Raw genomic sequence first — 25,570 nt, 5'->3', positions numbered from 1 at the left:
GAAAACCCACGAGGTTGGACAGGTGACCCTATTCCTTGTCACATACAACCGGGGATTCGAAAGAGAGAGAGAGAGAGAGAGAGAGAGAGAGAGAGAGAGATTCACTCGATACAAACTAGGTCATTTCGGGACTAACACGTGCTAACCATTCTGCCATCCAACCCCCCTGAATGGCGAGGAGTTTGAGCATGTAAAATATCGAAAATGATTTCGTTTTATTTTCCGATGCCAAAAATTTAGGACACCGCGGCTTTGTACTGCGCATGTCCCTTAGTAAACGGTTGTGATATCTGACTACTTCTCAAGCTTTCAAGACGCGGCAATACAAAACATTACTTTGTGAAATTATCATTGTAATGCTATTTGGCATATAACTGGTTTATTGACACATTATTAGTGTGGAATATGGACAAAGGGCAGAACATGGATCGGTATTCAAAAAGGTAAATAGTAGAATATACCCGTCATAACACACCGACGACCGTGAAGTGTGGATCTGGGGTATGTGTTCAGGGGACAGTTGTTACTGAGTAAGCTATATAGGCGTTCTTTACGATAGTAGTCAATTTAAAGTTAGACTGAATTTCTGACTGTGTTTGATTCTATATTTCCAACTGAAATGACTGGTCATTCCCCCGTTTCTGTATGTTTATAAATAATAATACATAGGGTAAACGAACTGTCGGCAGTTAAATGCAGTTACCTCCCTTATACCGTTATCTATAAATTATGACTTATCGGATAATCTCAAATAATATCTGGTATAGGCCTATAATATAGGCCTACACATGTAATGAAGGGAGGGAGAGAGAGATGGGGTTTAACGTCCACTCGACACAAACTAGGTCATTTCGGGACTAACATATGGTTCAATTTAATTTCAATAATTCGCTTTGCGCGTAGGGGTCTTTAGCAGTGGGAGGAAACAGGAGGACCCGGAGAAAACCCACGAGGTTGGACGGGCGACCCTACTCCTTGTCACGTACAACCGGGGAATCGAAACCCTGCCACTTAACTCAATGGCTGACCGTATGATACAGCGCGCGCGTGTATCTAAAATATAGCGGACTATCATGAAATCAGTAGAAACTAATGGTTAATAGAATCAATGGTTAAGGCAATGTTTTGTATGCAGTAATATGGACATGTCCTTCATAAAATATTAAAAAAGGAAGTCAAGGACCGTCACTGAAAGCGATGCTACTTATGAGTTTTAACCAACAATTAATTTAATTTATAGCTAGACAATTCTAGGAATCGATCACATATTTAAGATGGCAGGATAATTCAGTGACTTCGTACCTCCCAGTTTGAAGTGAGGATCTCGAAAGCTTATATTCCGTGATATTATCAAGTATAATTTTTACTGGTTTTGTTTTAGCAGAAACGAACATAAAGAAGACGGTGTTAATAAATATACACTATCATATTTTAACTAGATGATTACTCTCATCGTTTTTTAATCGAGTTTGCCGGATATTGATAATTTCCAAATTGTATTTTTAAAACAAGCGGCCATCAATTTTAAGCAAAAACCGATGGATGTAATTTGTGTCGAGAAAGAGTTATTCCTGTCTGAAATTGATATGTTGCCAATACTCGACGCTAGGTACTGACTGATGAAGTTTACCTGTGTGTAGTGTCGTCGCGTGCTATTTACCGTTATACACCGTTAGCTGTCTGTGGTCGATAATTCTGTATTCTCTTGTTAGTTACAGTTACACTGATAACTACAGGTCTGTACTCTACGGCGTGAAATGAAATAAAAGTGTTTTTTGTAACGTTAAACTTTTCTACACCGACTGGGATAATGAAAATTGACTTACACCATACAATGTACTAAGGGGGGGGGGGGGGGTGACAATTTGCCCGGGCAGTGGTGCTGCGAACTATTTCGATATAATCTTTAAATGTCATTTAGCCATTGAACATAGTATAACACAACACAGTTCTATGGATAACTATCATTAGTAAATCTTACTCTACCCACCTGTGTTACCAATTAAGCGACGGTTTCATGATTGTTAATTTATGGGTGGGGTGGCCGAATGGTATGAAGGGGGTGGTCTAATGGTTGGCGCGTGTGCGTTGTATCATAAGGTCTGTCATTGTGTTAACTGGCATAAAATATGATATATGTATTTCTATATTCCATAGATCTATTAAACCAGGCAATGATACTGAAGATAGCGAAATTGGTCAAACCAAGAAGCAGAAAATGGACGCTGATTATTTTGAGTTAGTATATTATTTATTTTGTATGGGATATAATAGAGATGAAATGAAATGAAATGGGGTTTAACGCCCTACTGTTCTGCTCTGACAGCATGGGCTTATGAAGTCGGGCATACACCATACGTGTGCAATGAGTATGAGGGAAATTTTGCCCGGACATACGCTATGCAGTGTGCTATGAGGGAAATTTTACCCGGACAGCGGCACTATCTACTCTTTTATCGAATTCCAACTGCCAAGGGATCTTTATTATGTTTTGTATACAATAGAAGAAGAGGGTGTATTAGAATTAGAACAGGGTGCTTTCTGTATGGGACGGTTTTTACGATGCTTGCCAAATCTCACTCAGGTATGGGAGCCAGGGTGGCTAAGTGAGTGAGGCGCTGACTCGCTAGTCTGGAGGTAGTGGGTTCGATCCCAGTGTTGGCCGAGAAAGTTCATAGGGGTTTTCCGGTGTGGTTTCCCCTTGTCACTGGTGCAGGACAGCTGTCTAGTCGTTCCGGTGGTACGAAAAACCAAGATCTCGTGTACACATTTGCGTGCACGCTAAACATCCCTAATCATCCATTGGCAGTTGGAATTCAAAATTAGAATATCCCTTTTTGCACACAATATGGCGTATGCCCGTCTTAATTAGCTTAGTCGGGACAGAACAGAGAACAGTCGGATGTTACACCCTATTATATTTCATTTCATTTCCATTCAGATATCTTGAACACAATACTGCTGTAAAAATCAGTTAGCGTTAGCCAAATACTCGACAGAGGTCTCTCAGTCAAGGCGAGAGAGGGAGAGAGAGAGAGAGAGAGGGGGGGGGGCTTTAACGTCCACTCGACACAAACTAGGTCATTTCGGGAATAACATATGGTTTAATTTTATTTCTATAATTCGCTTGCGCATAGGGTTCTTTAGCAGTGGGTGGGAACCGGAGGACTCGCAGAAAACCCACAAGGTTGGACAAACTCCTACTCAATGACAGACCTTATAATACAGCGACCACGTGCTAATCATTCGGTCATCCATCTCCTCCTCCCACTCCCAGTAAAGGCAATTTTTATATTTCTTTTCAGGAATTATGGTGATATAGCTATACATGAAGAAATGTTACGAGACAAGATACGAACAAACGCTTACAGGTGAACACTGTTTTAATTTAATTTAATATTTCATTTTTATTTCATTCTGGTTGTAATTTGTCTTGGTCTAGAATATTACTTTGCCGTAATTATAAACGCTTTATATGAATAAATGAAATGAAATGAAATGGGGTTTAACGTCCTACTGTTCTGCTCATATACTGGGCAAATGAAGACGGGCATACGCCATACAGGGTGCTATGAGGGACTTTTTGTCCGGACAGCGGTACTATGGCATGCTCTCATATCGAATTCCAACTGCCAAGGGGTCTTTTACGTGCATTCCAATGTATATACACAGGACCTCGGTTTTTCGTCTCATCGGAAGGACTAGACAGCTGTCCTTGTCAGACCCTCCGTTCGCGCCACTGGCAAGGGGAAACCACGTCGGAAAATCCCGATGAGCTTTCTCGGCCAATGCAGGGATCGAACACCCGACCTCAAGGCTAGTGAGCCAGCGCCTTAACCACCTAGCCACCGTGGCTCCCTTTATATTACCCCCCCCCCCCCCAGTAAAGTAAGGTCTACTTGGCATTATATATGACAATGAATGATTTTATACGCACGTTATATATGACAGGTCTATGGATTGTCTATAGGCTTGGGAGCCGCGGTGGCTAAGTTGGGTATGCCGCTTGGTCGCTTGTGTGCAGGTTGCTTGTTCGATTCCTGCATTGGTGGAGAGGGTGCATCTGGATTTTCCGGTGTGGTTTCCCCTCTGTCAGTGATGCAGGATAGAGGGCCTGAAAAGGATAACAGTCGGATAGGACGGAAATCGAGGTCCCGTGTATACATTGGCGTGCACGTAAAAGATCCCTTGGCAGTTGGAATTCGAAATAACAGTAGGCCACATTGCCGCTGCCCGGGCCAAATTTCCTCATAGCACACTGTATGACGCATGTCCGTCTTCATTGGCCCAATTCGAGCAGAACAGTAGGATTATAAACCCCATTTCATTTCATTTCTATAGTCCTGTTGATTGACAAATGGTTCAGTTGTTCTATATTAACTGACACGTGGTTCTGTTGTTCTATATTGATTGACACGTGGTTTTGTTTTTCTACATTAACTAACACGTAGTTCTGTACACTGAAAAAACCCTTGTGTTGGATCTCAACACAAGAACTTGTGTTAAAAATATTTAACACATGTTTGTGTTGTATTGCATTGCAATGACACAAGTTTGTGTTTTTTTTCAATGTCTTAACACAAACTTGTGTACATTTATAAAATCTTATGTGTTTTTTTTCCATATAATTAATTACGTCGACATTAAAGATAATATTTATTATGTTCCTTTATCACTAGCCTATATGTAAAACCACTCTTCCTGAATTTGAATGTCGAGTAATTCACTTGATTTATTTTTTAATATTTCTAATTATCTAAAAGGATATATTAATTATTACAAACATTAAGTAGAAATCGCAATGTTTGTATCGTGCGATGCATTTAATATCTCTTTTAAAACAACGTATTTTATAACAGTATACTGATATAAGAGATCAAAGTTTTAGTCAATTATTATCTAAATATAAACTATTTATTTAATTAGATATAATAAAAGATTATTCTGATTCTACTCTTTGTTTATTTTCACATCTTGTCTCAGACAATATACAGAGACAGGTTATTACAATGTCTGCATTTGGAAGTGTCTGATTGATATCGCCCCAATAAACTTGACACATCAAAGACAATAACAATTGTGTTATATCTACGTTTTAAAAAAATGTTTGAATGGGCGTGGAAATAGTCGAGTTAATCTTTTTATTTAATTTAATTGGTTCATTAATCGAAATTGGAAATTTATTCTTACCTGTAAATGACCAATTAAAATGAATTACTCTTAAAACAAAGAAAGAAATATTTATTGAAGTAATTTTGCGGTATTAAACCCTGTGGTACTGCAAATGTTAACTGTATTATTAAGCATTAGTATCGAAAAAAGTGATATTGTTGTGAAAAAAGTTTGTTCAGAAAATAAGAATATCAGGTTTGTGATTTTGGTATTTTTTAATACAATGTATTTATAACGCAAATTTTTCGTTTCGGTTAAAACAAAATATACCTCCATTTTAATTGGCCGAAGGATGTGTGACTAATAGAAATATGGCGGGCGGACAAACTGACCAAACAGTATATTTCGAGGTATTTGAGGTAAGCTAATTTAATATTATATCATAACTGCATGTGCATAATTGTTTTTCTGTTTGATTAAATATTCAAAAAATCATTCTTAGGATACAACCTCGACACCAGTCCGCCCTGAATTGCAATGTTTGTTTTGTGTTCTGGGCGCCATTTTGAATATAATACAATCCAGCGATAGTGTAGTCTAATTCCTTTAAAAGTGAATCCGAATTTGTTAATTTTCTGCAATACCATTTCGGTGGTAGCGGACGTTAAATAAAGCTATTTCACGTACAAAGACCTACAATAAAATCCAGGTGAATTGGGAAAAATATTCATGTATTTTCTTGATGAAGAGTAGCTATTTCAATTTGTAAATGCCCAGTCATCTTAGACAAATAATAATTCCAACTTCAAATCAGTTGTATTTATTCAAATCATACCATGAAGAATTGTATTTTGCCACTTGCATAATAATAAAAACTTGACTTTTATTATTTTATTTCTTCAGGCCAAGAGCACGGAAAATTGGTAATTGCCTTGTATCACTGCTAACTATAAGGCACAGGGAGCCTTGGGCAGAAATGATAATATGGTTCTCAGATATGTTACTGTGTACAGACTGAACAGAAAATATTTATACACTTGCTATTACAGTACTGGCCAAATTAATAGCAATTTTTTCTAAAAACGTTGCAGAATTAACTCACTAAAATTGAAGTATGAATAAAATCATACACCGTGAATATATTGAACTGAATATTCTTACACATAACCATAGGCGTACGGGGAAATTTTTGACTGGGGGGCGGTGGTGGTTGGTGCCCCAAAAATGTAGTTAGGTTCTTAATATGTTACATAATAATAATAAATTCGCTGTTAAATTGGACACATTAAGAACACAATATTTTTTTATACAACTTTTACAAAGTACAATTGTGTGCCCAAATTTTCCCAGTATTTGGTTCCCAGCCCCCCCCCCCCCCCCCCAGCTCGTACGCCTATGCGCATAACCATATTGACATCTACTTCACATTGCATGGTTGGTCGACGCAACGCCGTGTATAGATAAAGTTGCGACAACTGTGAAGCCAGGAATTTCATATGACGTCATGCAAACTTATTATCTATTTATATGACCTATTATATTGTTGGATGTCATAGATTTCAGCGAATAAGTGTATATAGGACATAAAACATACATTTTTTAAACGAAAAGTATAGCTGAACATACTATTATTAGTATTATACAACAAGAAGCGCACATTATTGTTATATAGCCTTATTCTATAAGAAAAATCAAAATAAAAGATACACTAGATAAAATAACTATTAAACCAGGGGCGGATCTAGGAATTTTGAAAAGGGGGGGCGCTGCAAAATGAAGGCATTGACCGCGGAGACGGGGCTTGCCGCTGAGGGGGGGGGGGGTCCCCAAGAAAATTATCCGTCATTTCCTTGCATCTGTAGCCATTCCAAGAGCTATTTCCCAGACTGGTGTGTTTGAGTCAATGGTTCGAGTCATTTGGGATCCCTACAACGGGTTGGGAACGGACATATTTGAGTCTGAGAAAAGGCACTTTCAGCCGTAAAAAAGGGCACTGTTGAAAATTAGGGGGGGGGGGGGGGGGCGCCCCCCATTGAATCCGCCTCTGATTAAACATATTTAACTTGCATTCGCTTTTAAAGGAGCTAAATCGCTAATATTTGGGAACTAGAAATTGTCACAAATGGGTCGCACTAACCTTGATGTTGACAAATACGTAAGACGATATGAACATCAAGGTGATATATGCATATATGCAGCATAGATAATTAAAACTTCTATTCAAGTTAAACCAACTGTATCTATTTATGTCTTACGTCGAGCTGAATACATTTTATGATTTATTGTCATTAAAACATCTATTGGTGGTTAATAGTGTGTAACTAAAAACTAAAATTGGATCTTATTATTGCCAATGATATAATGTACCTTGAATTTGTTATCACGAAGTCTATCGCATCCAGATATTTAAAGCGCGTTTACAATATATTCATTTTTTTTGTATCGTAAAATTCATCTTCATTTGACGAACTACACCCAAACTACAGTCAGTGTAAACACGGTTTGGAGACTATATCTGAACTAAAGGGTACATCGAACTACAGTGTACATCATGCTTAAGAGACACTATCTAATATCCAACAGGAAAAATGACGATTAATTTAATATCCGCCAATTGGTGTTGCTGCTATTTTGTATTTTCAAAATTTATTTTCAAATTCACAGACATCGAAAACCATAAAGGACATTGCAAAAGTCATATCTTACGTATCTTAAGAGATGCCCTTTTAGTCTACCAAATTTATGTTTTTTTTTGTTAAATTGCCTTATACATGTATTACCAAATTCGGTAGCTCTTTTAAAAGAAATGCCCGGCACCACATGGAAAATACATTTCTTTAATTGATGTTTGTCAAATTCGATTTCCGCACATTTCGCGTACATAACCACGATATAATGGTCGAACATTACGTACATCAGATAAACTATTTTTAAAGCCCAAAACTGTTCAACTAGTCTCTTTTAGTTATCAAGCACCTGTTTTATGGGATAATCTACCATTTAGTTTAAGATGTTGTACATCTCTATATTCTTTTAAAAAACAACTAAAATCACATTTATTTAATGAGGCTTTTAACTGACTCTGTATACAATTGTTAACATGTCCATAATCTTGTTGTTTATTTATGATTACATTGTCACTTTGTAGAGTGCCCCTGAACATGTTTTATGAAAGGGCGCGCTATAAATATGCTGTAATAATAATAATAATAATAATATTACCAAATTTGGTGGCCATTATGAAAGAAACGCCCGGCACCATATAACAAATACTTCTTTTTTTTAATTTGACGTTTGTCAAATTCGATTTTTCGGCACTTTTCGCTTTCATAACCACTCTGTGTTTGAGGAATTTAAAAAGAAATCATTTATAATCCAACGAGTAAATAGTAAAACACACTGATTACGAGATATCGCTCTCAGAAAATTCCCCGATTTTGGGTATGATTTTGTTTGATATATTTATCACTGAACCAAACTGCATTGGTTTCTTTTGCATTTTTTTTAGGGTAAAACGTTATATTATCCCTCAACGTCTAATACTGCAAGAAAAAACAAATTTTGGTATGTAAAACTGTATGAAGCCATGACGTCATAGCTTTTATGGCGTCATAATTGGGACCCAAAATGGCGCCTGGAAATGAGTTGTCGTAACTTTCCCACAGTCTACTCACTCATGTGCTCATCGTTGTATACCAACTAACGTTGAAAAAATCAATTTACGTCGATTTTTGAACATTTTAAAAGCCGTAGTTCGATTCGGCGCCCAAGAAAAGATATAAATATACACCAAAAACATGGCAATCAATCAAGTTGAAGCGTTTTGTCGTAAAACATCTGTTTAGGCGAGATGACGTGTTTTTGGTGTACATGAGTAAGCAATAATGCTACCTGACTAAAATACCCCCCCCCCCCGCCTTTTGCATTCGCATGTAGTCATACATATGAGTCTCAAAATAATATAATATATTGTTAAATTATGCTCTTTTCAACTCCCCGCCCCCTAAATAACTCTATACCCATGACTGGTGTACCAAGTTAAATCCACATCAAAACCCCATTTGTCGATAAGTGTATTTATAATAATCACTTGAACATCCTTGGAGAATTATATCTATTTAGTGAATATTAATACCAAAGAAAGAAAACAACTCTAAATTCTGAATATAAAGTCATCAAATTCTTTTACAGATCTTATTGTGGAAACCCAAAAGTTATATTGCCTTTTTAATCACATTTTTGTTTTTAATGTCAAATACCAAACCATCTCTAATAATGTTTCATTATATAGAATGCAGTGTAATCCTAAACACTAAAGATTTGGCCTGAAAACTTGAAATAATATAGAGGGATCATCAATAATTAATAGTAACATTCGATAATTATAAAAATGTATTATTGTAGGATGAAATCAACCTTTATTTTTAAACATTTAGTGAACATTTCGAATGTTAATGCCTCTTTTATATAAAATGGTTTTATTAATTAATCAATTTTTGTTTTACAAATTTTTAATTTTCTCCATTTTGTTTGATTTTTATGCTATATTTATTTTATCTATCTATAATTATTTGCCTGTGCTTTATCTATTAGTTCCCATTTATATACTGTAGAAAATTTTGAATTCCTAATCTGTTAAAGGGACTATTTTTTCTTAAAAGTATTTCAATTTAGTGCATTATTAATGTCTTTAGTGCTTGGTTTGGTTGATATTAAATTTAGATTTATTTAAAATGTATGTTTTGGGACCATGGGGTAGGGATATTGTGAACATATATATTATATTCTCAGTTCTTTTTAAGGTTAATTGTAAAAAAAAATTAAATAGCTTTTTTTGAGGGGTGGGGGGATATTGTTACTATTGAACACAATTTTATTAGTATTGAAATTAACTTTGTTGATTAATATTCCAAATGTCTCGGTGCTTTATTTTTCAATTTAAATAGCTACTTTTTATTTAATAATTTGGAATGGGGGGGTGGGGGTATTTTTTCATTGTATAACACAATTTTATTAGTATTGGAATTAACTTTGTTTATTAACCTTCGAGATGTCTGTATTGGTATTAATTAGGCATTAATTTATTTTTTCATATCATTTATTGAATAAATAATAATTTAACAAACAAAATTATTATGTCATTTATCAATAATCACAGTTTAAACAGAACGAATAGAAGGGGTTGCATTCGAAAGGTTGCTATACTGGATATAAATTGGTAAAATACAACACAAGTTTTTGTTCTACACAAGTTTGTACGAAACAACACGAGTTTCAGAAATTTCAACACAAGTTTCAGAAATTTCAACACAAACAAGTTTCAGAAATTTCAACACAAATAATGTGTAGATTTTCACACAAGTTTTGTGTTATTTCAACATTTAACACAAGTTTTGTGTTGTTTCAACATTTAACACAAGTTTTGTGTTGTTTCAACATTTAACACAAGTTTTGTGTTGTTTCAACATTTAACACAAGATTGTGTTGTTAAATAGAGACACCTAACTTGTGTTGAAAATAACACAAGTTTGTGTTGTTTCAACACAAGTTTTTTTTCAGTGTATTAACTAACACGTGATTCTGTAGTTCTATATTAACTGACACGTCGATCTATATTAACTGACACGTGATTCTGTTGTTCTATATTAACTGACACGTGATTCTAGATCTGTTGTTCTATATTAACTGACACGTGGTTCTGTATTAACAGACACGTGGTTGTTCTGTTGTTCTGTTGTTCTATATTAACTGACACGTGATTCTGTTGTTCTATAGAATGGCTATATTAAAGAATTATAAGAAGTTTTATGGTAAGACAGTACTAGATGTTGGAGCTGGGACGGGTATTTTAAGTTTATTCTGTGTTCAAGCTGGAGCTAAAAAGGGTAAGCTACAAGGGTATATTATGTTTAATCGACGACTACGCATGTCAGTTCATTCACCGCTTCCAGGGGGTCATGTCCAAGGTAAAAAAAAATACGGCCATTGTTTCTCAAAATGTGATATGGTCTGGTCTGATCATAGGAGATCATTCCTCGTCCTTTTCGGATCACAACGACACCTTGATCATGACAACTGGGGCAATAGATCGGGAGACCACTGGGGCAATAAATCAGGAGACAACTAGGGCAATAGATCTGGAGACCACTGGGGCAATAGATCAGGATGCGTTGTATCATACAGTCTGTCATTGAGTCAACTGGCGTGGTTTCGTTTCCCTGATTCTACGTGACAAGGAGAAGTGTCGTCTGTCCATCCTCGTGGGCTTTCTCCGGGTCCCCGGTTTCCTCCCATTCCTAAAGACCCCTACGCGCAAGCGAATTGTTGAAATGAAATTGAAGCATATGACTTAGTTTGTGTCTAGTGTACCTTAAACCCCATCTCTCTCACTCTCTCTCTCTCTCTCTCACTCTCTCTCACTCTTTGTATATTGCTCCCATTCTATTCGCAGGCTTGGAATTGAACCATGTGTTAGTCCCGAAATGACTTAGTTTGTATCGAGTGGACCTTAGATCCTCTCTCTCTCTCTCTCTCTCTCTCTCTCTCTCTCTCATATTCTAAGTAGCGCCTGTTTTCACTTTGTATATACACCCTTTCTATTCGCAGGCATTATCCCGTATGTATATCGTGTATTATTATACTTTATTTCAGTGTACGCTATAGAAGCTAGTCAAATGGCTGAGCAGACGAGAAGAATTGTAAAAGAAAATGAAATGGATGACAGAATTGAAGTAATAAACTGTAAAGTAGAGGTTAGATAATATTTTATAAAATACGAGATAAACTCAAATTGTTATTATATTTTATATATAACTCAAATTATTATTACATTTTATATAATACGAGATAAAACTCAAGTATTATATTTTATATAACAACTCAAATTGTTATAATATTTTATGTAATACGAGATAGAACTCAAATTGTTATATTTTATATAATAGCAGATAGAACCAAATTGTTATATTTTATATAATACGAGATAGAACTCAAATTGTTATAGTTCATATAATAGAGATAAAACTCAATTGTTATATTTTATATAATACGAGATAAAACTCAAATTTTATATAATTGTTATATTTTATATAATACCAGATGTAACTCAAATTATTATAATATAATATTATATACAATACTAGATATATTTGATATATAATTCGATATAAAAATCAAATTGATATTATATATTATATATATAATACCAGATAAAACTCAAATTGTTACTATATAAGAAGATTATATATTTATTTCAGGAGGCGGAGTTATCAGAAAAAGTTGATATTATTGTTAGTGAATGGATGGTAGGTTGTATTATAGGTCAATGTTTAGTTTAAACAATTTAATGACATCATAGGCTAGGTGTCGTTTTCGTGTAATCACAGGAATGAATAACGGTGCTTAATACGGGAAGAAACACTAGACGTAAATCCACTGCCTGTGCTAGACCCTTTTTTGAGGAAAAAAGGGAGGTTGGAACTGAATGCCAAGCAGTACTTATGGAAGCTTTTATGAAAAATCTTTTTGTCTGTTGGGATGGGCATGAGGTTGGGCTAAGAGGAAAAAATAGAATTTTGGAAATTTGCATAATAATGTAGTCACGTGACGTCATGGCGGCCATTTTGGATTTCTCATTTCACACTAAAGCTAACACGAAAACGAATTTTTCTCCATGAAATACTTAAAAGATATTGTTTTTTTTACTGGATTTTGATAAAGATATATAAAATGAACAAAAATATCAATAGCAGCCATGAGCAATGCCGCCGCGAACACGCGCATCACGTCTCCCGCTGCCATGACCACGTGCGGATTGCAATACCTTGTTTTTACTTTCACTTTCACTTTCATCCCCAAGTCCCATCATTATCAATATAGTCAGTCAATAGATCTACACGTTCGGGAATCAGGAATTACCTACGTATTTTACGATCCAGCAGGCCAGCATTATTATCAACATCAGAATTATTGTCAGAATCTACTGCAGACACAGGGCTATCGTGTTCACATTGTGCTTGTTCATCATGCACGAGAGACATAGCTAGCCATGGGCGGAACGTCGCGCAACAAATCACACACTTCATAATACCAATCACTGTCCTGACTACTATCATTATCAAGTAACTGGAAACGAATTATGTGTATCACCCGCCTCGAAATTGTCCACATGTTGGTCAGCAAGACGTCATTCACGACTTCGTCGAGAGTGCATCGTCTACGTTGTCACAATGCACTCCGCCATTTTACGGTTTGCTGCTTTGAAACACGTGGAAATATGTTCTAGTGTATAGAAAATACAATAGATGGCACTTGCAGTTACGGTACTAATTTTAGCGAGGGCTTTACTGAGTACACGGTAATACCGGGTACGGGCATTTTACCGACATTTTATAATACCCGGTACTACCGGGTATACGCAGTGAAAGGGTTAATACGGGAAGAAAAACCTAAAACGACCGTGTATCAACTTTACCATGAAGCTCTTCTAAAAAGAACCGACGCCATATAAACATTTGATTTGATAATGCTTATATGGTTTACACCGGGGGGGGGGGGGGTAGCGCGTGCGCGTTGTATCATAAGGTCTGTCATTGAGTCAACTGGTATGGTTTCGATTCCCCGGTTGTACGTGACAAGGAATAGGGTCGCCTGTCCAACCTCGTGGGTTTTATCCGGGTCCTCTGGTGTCTTCTCACGGCTAAAGACCCCTACGCACAAGCGAATTATTGAAATAAAATTGAACCATATGTTAGTCCCGAAATGATCTACTTTGTGTCGAGTGGACGTTAAACCCCATTTCTCACTCTCTTATATGGTTTACAATGTCCGCTTATTTGATTTCTAGGTACATAAGAAATTTTGTAAAACAACTCTTTTCATGAGAAGAGTGTTTCGGCAGTGTGCTTTATCCTTTATTGTCAGATGGTGGGACGGAATGGGCACTCAAAGCGCGAGATAATGATAGAGACATATGTGATGTCACAATTAATTGATGACAATATGATCGTATTAATTCGTAATAAAAATTGACGGCAGACGGGGTATTGGATTTCCCTTTTTAAAAAGCTCGATGCGTATGTATATACGCCAAAATGACGATGGAGACCAAGTATTTATCCCAAAATATGAAGGCGGGGGGGGGGGGGGATGGGGATACATTGTCTCAGGAATGTGGCAAACCCCCTTCCACAAATATTCCTGGATCGGCCCCTAATATAGATTTCAATAAAAATATAGAATTTGTTAATTTTCAGGGATATAATTTACTGTACGAGTCTATGCTGGAATCCATTTTATTCGCCAGGGATAAATTTTTAAAAAAGGTAATTGGATTGAACTTTAGGTTGATATATATAATAGTTAGAAAAAATGTTTTTGTTGGATAAAATAAAATATATAATTCATAAAGTCGATAGATACAAAATGACAAATAGGTGTAATAGTACAAATTGTTTCTACAGAATACAATTACTGTTTATTAAGTCTCGTGTAGTGGAGCCAGTCTGGAGGTCGCGTGTTCGATCCCTGCATGGGAAAGTGAGGCTAAATCTCGAATATACCAGTGTCCTGGTTACCACAATGCACACATCTTGCCAAAACTACAAACAGTGATAACTTGGCTCAGAATGAAGTAATTTGAATGAAATTTTCAATATTTTAATTTTACATTATCTATTTTTTTAGCTATTCTAACAAGAATCATCAGCTCTTTATCTAAATCTTACATAATGTATCTTTAAGGATGGCCACATGTTTCCTGATAAAGCTACCCTATATTTGGCACCAATTACTGACGATGAATATACAGACAGGTATGTTCCAAGTCACGTTTTTCTTCTTGGAGTTTCTGGCGTGGTCCCCGTTAGGGCCTTGCAAGGGACACTGTACAGTTGTTCGGATGGGACGTATTTGGATATTTTATATTTTGTAGATTGTGTATTTGGATAATTTGTAGATTGTGTATTTGAATATTTTGTAGATTGTGTATTTGAAAGTTTTATTCTTTGTAGATTGTGTATTTGGATGTTTTGTAAATTGTGTATTTGGATGTTTTATATTTTGTAGATTGTGTATTTGAAAGTTTTATTCTTTGTAGATTGTGTATTTGGATGTTTTGTATTTTGTAGATTGTGTATTTGAAAGTTTTATTCTTTGAAGATTGTGTATTTGGATGTTTTGTATTTTGTAGATTGTGTATTTGGAATGATGTTGAAGATTTTTATAAAGTATCTATGAAAAGTATGATACCGTATGCCAGACAATGCATATCGAGTAAGTCTATATTTTGACTACCGTTTTCATCACAGTTGCCAAGTGAATAAGACGTTGGCTCACCCTGGAGGTTTAAGGTTCGATCCCAAGAAATTTAATCGGGATTTTCCAGTGTGGTTTCCCAATGTCATTGGTGTAGGATGGGGGCCTGGCAAAGGACAACGCATAGTCCTTCGGATGGATCGAGAAACGAGGTTAAAGAAATAAGAGTAGGTCATAACTCCGTTGTTCGGGCACAATTCCCCACACAGCCCGTTATCATTAGCCCCGTCGGAGCAGAAAACTAAGACGTTAAACCTCATTTCATTTCATTTCCAATGATTATTTGTTACGGATACCGATTTCTGGTATCCATTAAGTCTTATTTTGGTGGGTTGGATGGTCGAATGGTTAGCACGTGCGTGCCGTATCATAAGGCCTGTCATTGATTCAACTAGCGTGGTTTCTGATCCCCGGTTGTACATGACAGGGCATGGGGTCGCCTGTCCAACCTCTTGGGTTTCTCCGGGTCCTCCGGTTTCCCCCCACTGCTAAAGACCCCTACGCGCAAGCGAATTATTGAAATAAAGTTGAACCATGTGTTAGTCCCGAAATGACCTAGTTTGTGTCGAGTGGACGTTAAACCCTATTTCTTTCTCTCTCTCTAAGTCGAATTTTTCAAAGTTAAAATGTTGTATTCCTAAACCAAATATCTTCAGAAAAATATTTAAATCGACTCTTTTGAAAAATTTTATACCTTTGTATTTATACTCTCCCAATTCTTTGCTTACAGAAACTGTCCAGATAATGTGTATTCCCCAAGAATGGGTTCAGTCCCACGGTTGTCAAATATTTATTTCTAATTTAAAAACAATCAGTTTATCAGAAATACAGACCGTCCAGGTATGATATACGCCTATTCGCTGGCTATTTCTATTTTATTTATGTTTCAAATTGTATAAATCGTTAATTATCAATTTATTATACTACAAAGCCTTTAATTGTTTTAAAAGGTTTTGACCAACCTGTGTAATACAATACATATATGTACTGTAGATGTTATTTAAATTCTCTAAAGGATACCCTGGTTTATGTGCTAGTACAAGTGACAATGAGCACGGGGCTAATTAGATATACGTTTTGTAGATTAAAATCGAGCAATGACATCATAGTCTGGTACAATCTGTTTAATTCTTCTAATATCTCTGGAAAAGATGACTACCTTCAACACGTGACGACTCATCACGCGGCGTCAATTATTGGCCCAATGGAGCCTTTTACTCATTTTAATACTCATTTACACTAAATAGGAATAACTTTTACCTACAAATACGTCAAACGTCTTTATTTATTTTTCTAATACATAAAAAAAAAATGTTTTAGAATTTAATTTGTCCGTGGAATAAAGCTAATATTTGTGACTCATTAAGTCACATCGATGTCATCCTTATCAGTGATTGTAGCGGCCTAGCGAATATTCACTGCTGAGCAGTGTGAGTCTAGTAGTCCAAATATTGTATCCCATTCAAGGGAATCTATAGCAACTAGAAGTCTTTAATGACATTCAGTTTTAATGTTGTATACACTGTTTGTGTATTTTTCAGAGTAATTTTGAATTTAAATGTTTCGGCCATTCTACAATCCATGGATTCGTGACTTGGTTTACTGTAGAATTTCCTGCTAATATAACGTTAACCACTTCACCTTATACCGAGTAAGTAGGCTATGTCATAATATTGATGGGGGTTTGGATTGCCGAATGATTAGCACGTAGTCGCTTTGTTACTGTCTGATTCATCGTAAATTTTAAACGGATTTCTTCGATTATAAACAAACTACTTTACGTTGGTTATTATAAACTTACCTGTGTGTTTGTAATGAACTCCCGTTCGATAAAATCCATTGTACAACTAATTATCACAACGATGAAAACAAGTTCTCTCTTGAAAAATTGAAATATCACAAACTTTTCCCAGAGAAAAATACCAATATGGAAGATGGTTACGTCACTCTGCGGAAGATATCATTTCGTATTAGGGGTGACAGCATAGGAAATTCAAGTACAATTACGACAAGAATCCATGACCACTCGGCCCAAAGACCACTCGGTTCAAGACCAGTCGGACCAACTGATAGACCACTCAGCCCAAACAAATAGACTACTCGGACCATACAAAAAGACTATTCGGACCCAACAGAAAGACCACTCGGACCAATAATAAAATGTTGTTTTAATAAATTGATAATTGCGTTTGTTTTAATATAATTACTCGAACCAATAATAAAGTGTTATTTTAATAAATTGATAATTGTGTTTATTTTAATATGACTACTCGAACCAATAATAAAGTGTTATTTGAATAAATTGAAAAGTGTGTGTGTTTTAATATGACTACTCGAACTAATAATAACGTGTTGTTTGAATAAATTGATAATTGTATTCCAAATCGCAAAATATCGAGAACCACACTTGTAGTCACGTTTAAAAAGGGGCATATAAACGTCCGGTCTTCGTATTATTATGTGCTGTTAATATTAACGCATCAAGGGCGGATAACTTGAAAACGTGTCTCCCCCCCCCCCCCCATATATAGTAACCCAGGGGTTAGTGGGGTAGAACGGAATGAAACCACTGGGGATACCGCGAATGTGGAAAAAGTAAAATTAGGCTATCAGACAAGAACAGTATACCCGTATATGTAGAAACTGTCAAAAGTCTGGACATACCGAGTCTCATTGCAAGAGTAAAGAAAAATTAGATTGATATTTTTTTTTGGCACCATTATTAATTAATTTTAAAACTAATCGTTGATTTATTTTCCGTACACAAAATTGAACCAAACAACTCTAAATATAAGAATTCCGTATAAGAATTATTTGCTTCTTTGTATTGTGATTTAATAATAAATAAATAGCATATTGTCTAGCCTTATAATATAATTTGATTGGTCCGACTGGTCTTGTTTTGGTCCGACTGGTCTTAGTCCGAGTAGTCTTTGCTCCGAGTGGTCTGGATACCTACGACAATTGGCATTGAGTTTGAGCGTTCGCACACATAATTACCCGCATTCCTGTATTTAGTTACCGTCTTTTACATTCTAGTAAAATCTCTGCAAATTTTATAGCTTTACTTTTTGAAATATTTTGTTCTAATTATTTGATTAGCGATTCGGATGGGATTATTTACTTTTGAACACGCATGCCGCACAAACACAACTATACATTCGTTTTACGGGCTTTATCACACTTCGGTCAAAACTGTCGAATCGAGAATTAATGTTCCGCTTCTTACGGGGTCATACGGGCTTAGTAGCATTATATACCCACCCGGGCACCCAATACGGCAATAGACACGCTGAGGGCTGCCGCAACACGCTTAAAGATGTTACTGAAGCGGTTATTATTCTATCGAAAGAATGCGTATAAAATTAAAAATACACTCAGAGAATTCGGAGGTAAGCTTCATGATCCTTGTTAAATTATTTATAACATAAAGAAGATAGGATATTTATAGTTTATTCATGACTTTATTTTTACGAGTATCCGTGCAATCAGTGATATTTTAATTGTGAAGAAAATTTGATAGACTGGCGATCAATGGTTTCCATATAAATCTCCTATGTAATTGCCTTCAATTGATATTTTTCGTCGCCCAAACCCATATACGATCAAAATGATCGCGCTGTCAAACTATCTTTCAATGTTAACCAACCCCCGCAACAGGTATATTGGATTCGACCATTACGTCACGAAGACATTGTTGACATCGACTCTGTTGAAATTACAAGTAAATTTTCAAATTTTTCAAGAGAGAAATTGTTCTCATCGTTGTGATAATTAGTTGTGCAATGGATTTTATCGAACGGGAGTTCATTACAAACACACAGGTAAGTTTATAATAACCAAAGTTAAGTAGTTTGTTCATAATCGAAGAAATCCGTTTAAAATTTACGATGAATCAGACAGTAGATGCTACAAAACTCACTCCTCACTGACAAATACAAACTGCTCTTTCTTCCAAACAGAGACAAGAAATAGACTCTCGGGATTCCTCCCACATCTAAAGGCATACCTCTCTCTCTCTCTCTCTCTCTCTCTCTCATCATATTTATAATCTTTTCCCAGCAGAAAACTTTGACACATATGCAATTATCACACTCGCACTAAGATTTGGATCAGAGGGAATTACCCGAATGTAGGCCTCATATCCTTGCGAATAAAATATTCTGTTATTTGATTTGATTTGATTTTCCAGTGAAACTCATTGGGCTCAAACTGTACTCCACATCAGAGACCCTTTCAGTGTTGAACAGGATACTACAATTAGTGGAAGTATAACAATAAAACCTAATGACGGTAAACCCAGGTATGTGATACTTCTAATAAAACCTAATGACAGTAAACCGAAGCTTTTGTTGTTTCAGTTTTATTTAAATGTAAAATCCTCTGTTACAGGACCTCGTATAAATATTTGTACAATTTATGAATTTTGAAGAGATATTGTTTTTATAAACCCACCATAAAGGATCTCGTGTTGCAACTGGGGGGGGGGGTAACCACAGTCAACGGTTGCTAGTGGGCGAGTATTGTTTTAGCATCCCATAGTGTATACCTATCCCACCAAACACAGTAAACACTTGCTAGTGGGCGAGTATTGTTTTAGCATCCCATAGTGTATACCTATGGCATCAACCACGGTAAACAGTTGCTAGTGGGCGAGTATTGTTTTAGCATCCTATAGTGTTGAAAAAATTAGTATTACGCCAATCTTTGGATTGGATTAACTACTTCCATGTATACCCAACCACCTTTAACCATTTCAATATTCCTAATGTCTATTTTCACCATTTCTCATTTCAGGTTTTTGGATATCTGTCTTGTACATAAAAAGGACGAAGGTGATGTAAAGATTGACAAATTCTTAATGGACGAACATTTGACATGAAGGGTGAATAAGTGGCTAAGGGGGTAGAATGGATTTCTACTCTCCGGTGTAATAAAACCAAATAAATAGGGATGACCTTGGCATTGCTGAAGTATTCGAGTATGAAGGCTTACATCGTGATGATAAGTGTATTTAAAGTCGATGTGTGGACGGAGATGTGGATATATTCAGAATGTTTCGAGTTCCAACAGCTAATTTATGAGTAGCTGAGATGACATTTTGTGTACAACCTGACATTATATTGTGACTGGTAGTATTATAAACTAGATTAATAAACACCGAATGACTATCATAGGAATTAAACACAACATGTACAGTTGTGACATCAGCTTGACTATGATAAATCTAAAGACCGAGTGCACCAGATGTGATATCAGCATGACTATCATAGGAATTAAACACAACATGTACAGTTGTGACATCAGCTTGACTATGATAGGATCTAAAGACCGAGTGCACCAGATGTGATATCAGCTTGACTATGATAGAAATTAAACACAACATGTACAGTTGTGATATCCGCTTGACTATGATAGGAATTAAACACAACATGTACAGTTGTGATATCCGCTTGACTATGATAGTATTTTGACCATGTACCAGTTGTGTTATCAGCTTGACTATGATAGGATTTAAACACAGCATGTACAGTTGTGATATCAGCTTGACTATGATAGGATTTTTAAACGTGTACCAGTTGTGTTATCAGCTTGACTATGATAGGATTTAAACGCCGAATGTAACGACAGTTGTGATAATCAGCTCAGCTATGACAGGATTTAAGCACACAATGTAACAGTTGTGAGATCAGCCTGACTATGATATGATTTAAGCACACAATATTTCAGTCGTGAAACCAGCCTGACTATGATAGAATGTACAGTTGTGATACCAGCTTGACTATGATAGGATCTAAACACACCAAAACATAGAAATATGCAGTCTATTATACAGCTTTAGAAATTTATTGGATACATGATTAAACTTATTAGACCCTCGGCAGTTGGAATTCGATATAGGAGTAGGGCGTGGTGTCGCTGTCCGGGAAAAATTCCCCTCTTATTTCATAGTGTATTCGAAGTGTTCAAGGATTTCAATTCAAAACAGGTCATCGTGTATACCTCAAGTGTAAAAATAAAACAAAAATAGACACGGCTCTTTCTATTTTATTTAGTATAGGTTTGTTTGGAATGCCGAACTGATATAAATCTCATTGCAATCAGGTATAAGACAATCTCGTTTATCTCTTGTAAAACTCGCCGGCCATTAATCGGGGTAAAATGGGTTCGTTAGCTCCGCCCAAGTGGCTACTAATTAGCTAGATTTGTTAGATTGAAATGCTATGCTGCCGGTGGCAAAATAGCCGGCGAGTTTTACCAGAGATCAACGAAGGGTAAATTTACTTAGCTCCGCCCCAGTGGCTGCTGATTGGCGGCTAGATTTGTTAGAATGAAATGCTGCCGATTTCAAAATGGCCGGCGAGTTTTACTGGAGATAAACGAAGAGTAAAGTTATTTCTGTGATCGAGATTGGGTATAGGATACAAGGGTTAGTTACCTTTTTTTAAAAGTGGTATATCAGTGTAGTGTGTCCTATAACAGGCATGGGAGCCACGGTGGCTAGGTGGTTAAGACGCTGGCTCGCTAGCCTGGAGTTCGGGTGTTCGATCCCTGCCTTGGCCGAGAAAGTTCATCGATATTTTCCGACGTGGTTTCCCCTTGTCAGTGGTGCGGAACCGAGGGCCTGACAAGGAAAGCTGTCTAGTCCTTCGGATGAGACGAAAAACCGAGGTCCCGTGTATATATTGGAATGCACGTAAAAGATCCCCTGGCAGTTGGAATTCGATATAATAGTAGGCGATAGTGCCGCTGCCCGGGCAAAATTTCCCTCATAGCACACTGTATGGCGTATGCCCGTCTTCATTAGCCCAGTATAGGAGCAGAACAGTAGGACGTTAAACCCCATTTCATTTCATTTATAACAGGCATATTTGTACTGACACAGTGTTTTACATCAGTGGCATGCGTCTTGCAATGTCATTTTGTCGTCAGGACACAATTTCCCTCTATGCCATAGAGTATAACCAAAGTGTTATATTAAAAACAAACTAGAAACTGGCTCTTCCTGTTTTAGTTCAAGATAGTTTTGTTTGGAATGACCGAACTGTGTTTGGTATCGGAGTTGGACACTTGTAATACTGTCAATATTTCCGGGGAATCTTCTTTCTCGGCGTATTCGTCTTCCAAAACTAATCAGTTACTAAAGCTACCTATTTGAACACGGCTGGAAAACCGTTGCTTGTCCTACAAGAAAAACTGGAAATCCGTTGTTAGTCCCACAAGAACGGCTGGAAATCGGTTGTTAGTCCCACCCCTGAACTCGGTTGTTAGTCCAACAGGAACGACTGGAACTCCTGATACCAAAGACGACTACTTAATCAATATCAGCACATCATCACATTACCGCCATCTTGGAAATATGCAAAATAGGTGAACTTGTAATCATTTTACACTGTTTTAACTGGCAGAAATGGAATTTGTGCCCCTAAAAACATATATATTGGCACCAAAGACGGCTACTTAATCAATATCAGCACACCGTCCCATTTTCCTGCCAAAAATGGACGCGATCTTGGAAATATGCAAAATAGGTGAACTTGTGATAATTGTACACAGTTGTAAACGTTAGAAATGGGATCTGTGTCCCTGAAAACATATATATTGACACCAAACACTACTACTTAATCAAAATCCGCACATGGTCCGATTTTCCCGCCAATAAATGGTCGCCATCTTGGAAATATCTTCATGATGTGTAAAAAAAAAATCCGAAATATAGTTACGACCCCTGCCAATATTAATACATTGCCAAATCACAGTTGATATGTCAATAACATTATAAATATGATGAAAATAAAAAAATAAGTTGGAATATTATCGCAAAACGGCTACCCCAAATAATGGCCTCCCACACCATGAAGATCTACTCAGAAAAAATGGCAACATTGTTTTTTTGTCATTAAACATCAAAACCTTCAAAATAAAGCTTATTCCACGATTTCTACCCGAAAAACTGACGGATGGGAATCATGTAACAACCCGAATCGGACTAGAACTCGGTTGTTAGTCCCACAAGAGCGGCTTGAACTTTGATCGTTTGTCCAACAAGAACCGCTTGACACACTTTCATATTAAGCTTCACATGCGGTATTCATGACAAGCCAAGATACGGGCTTTATAATTACCCTTACAAAGTAATTATGACGTGGTGTAGGCTTCATAAGTGTAAGACGTTGGCTCGCTAGCCTGGAGGTCGGGCGTTCGATCCCTGCATTGGCCGAGAAAGTTCATCCAGATTTTTCGGCGTGGTTCCCCCTTGTCAGTGATGTAGCACGGTGGGCCTGCCAAGGACAGCTCTCTGGTCGTTCGGGTGGGACGAAAAGCCGAGGTCCCGTGTACACATTGGCGTGCACGTAAAAAATCCCCTGACAGTTGGGATTCGATACAAGAGTAGGACGTAGTGCCGCTGTCTGGGCAAAATTTCCCTCATAGCACACTGTATGGCGTATGCCCGTCTTCATTAGCCCAGTTCAGAGCAGAACAGTTGGATGTTAAACCTCATTTCATTTCAGATTATATAGTGAATTTAATGAATTAAAAACACTTATATGGATATACTACTTCTGAATTTATTAACATGCTACGTTTCGATACACATACAGATATCGTTATCGAGCAAATAATGATATTTTACAAAAAATGTGGGGCAATATATAGATAACGATATCTGTACGTGTATCGAAACGTAGCATGTTAATAAATTCACAAGTAGTATATTCATATAAGTGTCTTTAATTTGTAAAATCTACTTCTGTCTTATAAGGATTATGTGAATTTAATGTATGGTACTCGTATATCATGGATACTAGTTCGCTTAAAGAGGTACACTTTGGAAATCTTCACCGGCCTGTATAATAGAGACATTAATTTAATCCAACGTCATTTGCCTATGGTCATTAAGTCAACTGGCGTGGTTTCGAATCCCCGGTTGTACGTGACAAGGAATAGGGTCGCCTGTCCAACACCGTGGGTTTACTCCGGGTCCTCCGGTTTCCTCCCACTGCTAAAGACCCCTACGCGCAAGCGAATTATTGAAATAAAATTAAAAACCATGTGTTAGTCCCGAAATGACCTAGTTTGTGTCGAGTGGACGTTAAACCCAATTTCTCTCTCTCTCATTTGACTATGCAGTTAATTCAGAGATGGACAATTTTAGACTAATCCGTCCATCCATTGTCGAAGGACAAGTCTCCCGTCAAAAGTCAACACCTAGTAACTCACTTTTTTCTTATTTTGAGAAAACAAGGGAAAACGTAATGAATGAATATTAAACCCCAGCTCATTCATTTTGATTTGACTATTGAGTTACTAGGTTTTGCGGTGGTATACTAGGCAAATGAAGGAAGTTGCTAGGTTGTGTCATGGGTGTATCTGCTTCCAAAATCAAAAGATTGGAATATCTAGTATAACAACAGGAAGCACATACCCTAGTAACTACAAATTTGGTCCTAACTCAATTTTGATAAAAAAAAAAAAAAAAGTGAGTTACTAGGTTTTGCCTTTGGACGGGAGAAGTGTTGTCGGATATGTTTAGTAGTTGTCAAGGCGTTTAACTAGGTACATTAATTGCCGTAAATAGACTTGGGATTTAGAATCCGATATTTTAAACATAATTTCTGCCCCTTTAACATTCAAAATAAAAAAAATAATGTCGACCATGAATGAAACACGCGGTTCAGTAATTGTATTTGTTGTAACTGGTTTCAATAGATGTGGTATTTTTAAAACGACCTTGAGATTTATTTATAGGCAGGGGGCGGGTCTACATAATTTATTTGTAAAACAACACTTTTTTATGAAAAGTCAAACGGGGTGTTGGATTTCTCTCTTTAAAAAGCTCAGTGTGTATGTATGCCTACGTAATTGGAGAAGATGATGGCATCATGCATTGTCAACTGTCAAATTTCCTTAACAGGAACCTGGCAGATCCCCTCCTACAAAAATTCCTTGATCCGCCCCTGATAGGAGTGTTTCTACAATGTTTCTTTTATACGGGATTGTTATGTCAAGTTTGACCTAGTTTAATATTAATAATAAACAACTTATAGAGGCAGCTGGAGACCTAGACGAACGCACCCAGCCTGTGATCATGACAACAGGGGTATAACACCATAGATTGAAAAGGAGACTCGACTAACTGTAA

At 36.7% G+C, this 25,570-nt stretch overlaps 1 protein-coding gene across 1 annotated transcript; it reads left to right on the top strand.

Annotated features, from left to right (window-relative positions):
* The first annotated feature begins 286 nt into the window (after window positions 1–286).
* LOC126809759 (protein arginine N-methyltransferase 6) lies at window positions 287–21,463 on the top strand. The gene is made up of 13 exons (XM_050534516.2): window positions 287–443; window positions 2,158–2,238; window positions 3,306–3,371; window positions 10,888–10,997; window positions 11,764–11,864; window positions 12,369–12,416; window positions 14,367–14,435; window positions 14,854–14,924; window positions 15,302–15,384; window positions 16,157–16,266; window positions 16,968–17,077; window positions 19,619–19,729; window positions 20,224–21,463. The coding sequence occupies exons 1-13, from the start codon at window positions 406–408 to the stop codon at window positions 20,306–20,308; spliced, it is 1,083 nt and encodes a 360-aa protein (XP_050390473.1). The 5' UTR covers window positions 287–405; the 3' UTR covers window positions 20,309–21,463.
* Window positions 21,464–25,570: the final 4,107 nt, after the last annotated feature.

This window comes from Patella vulgata, chromosome 2, assembly GCF_932274485.2.
Source record: "Patella vulgata chromosome 2, xgPatVulg1.2, whole genome shotgun sequence".
NCBI classification, from domain to species: Eukaryota; Metazoa; Mollusca; class Gastropoda; family Patellidae; genus Patella; species Patella vulgata.
The sequence above is the reverse complement of the archived record's forward strand: the minus strand, read 5'-3'. Positions and strand labels throughout refer to the sequence as shown.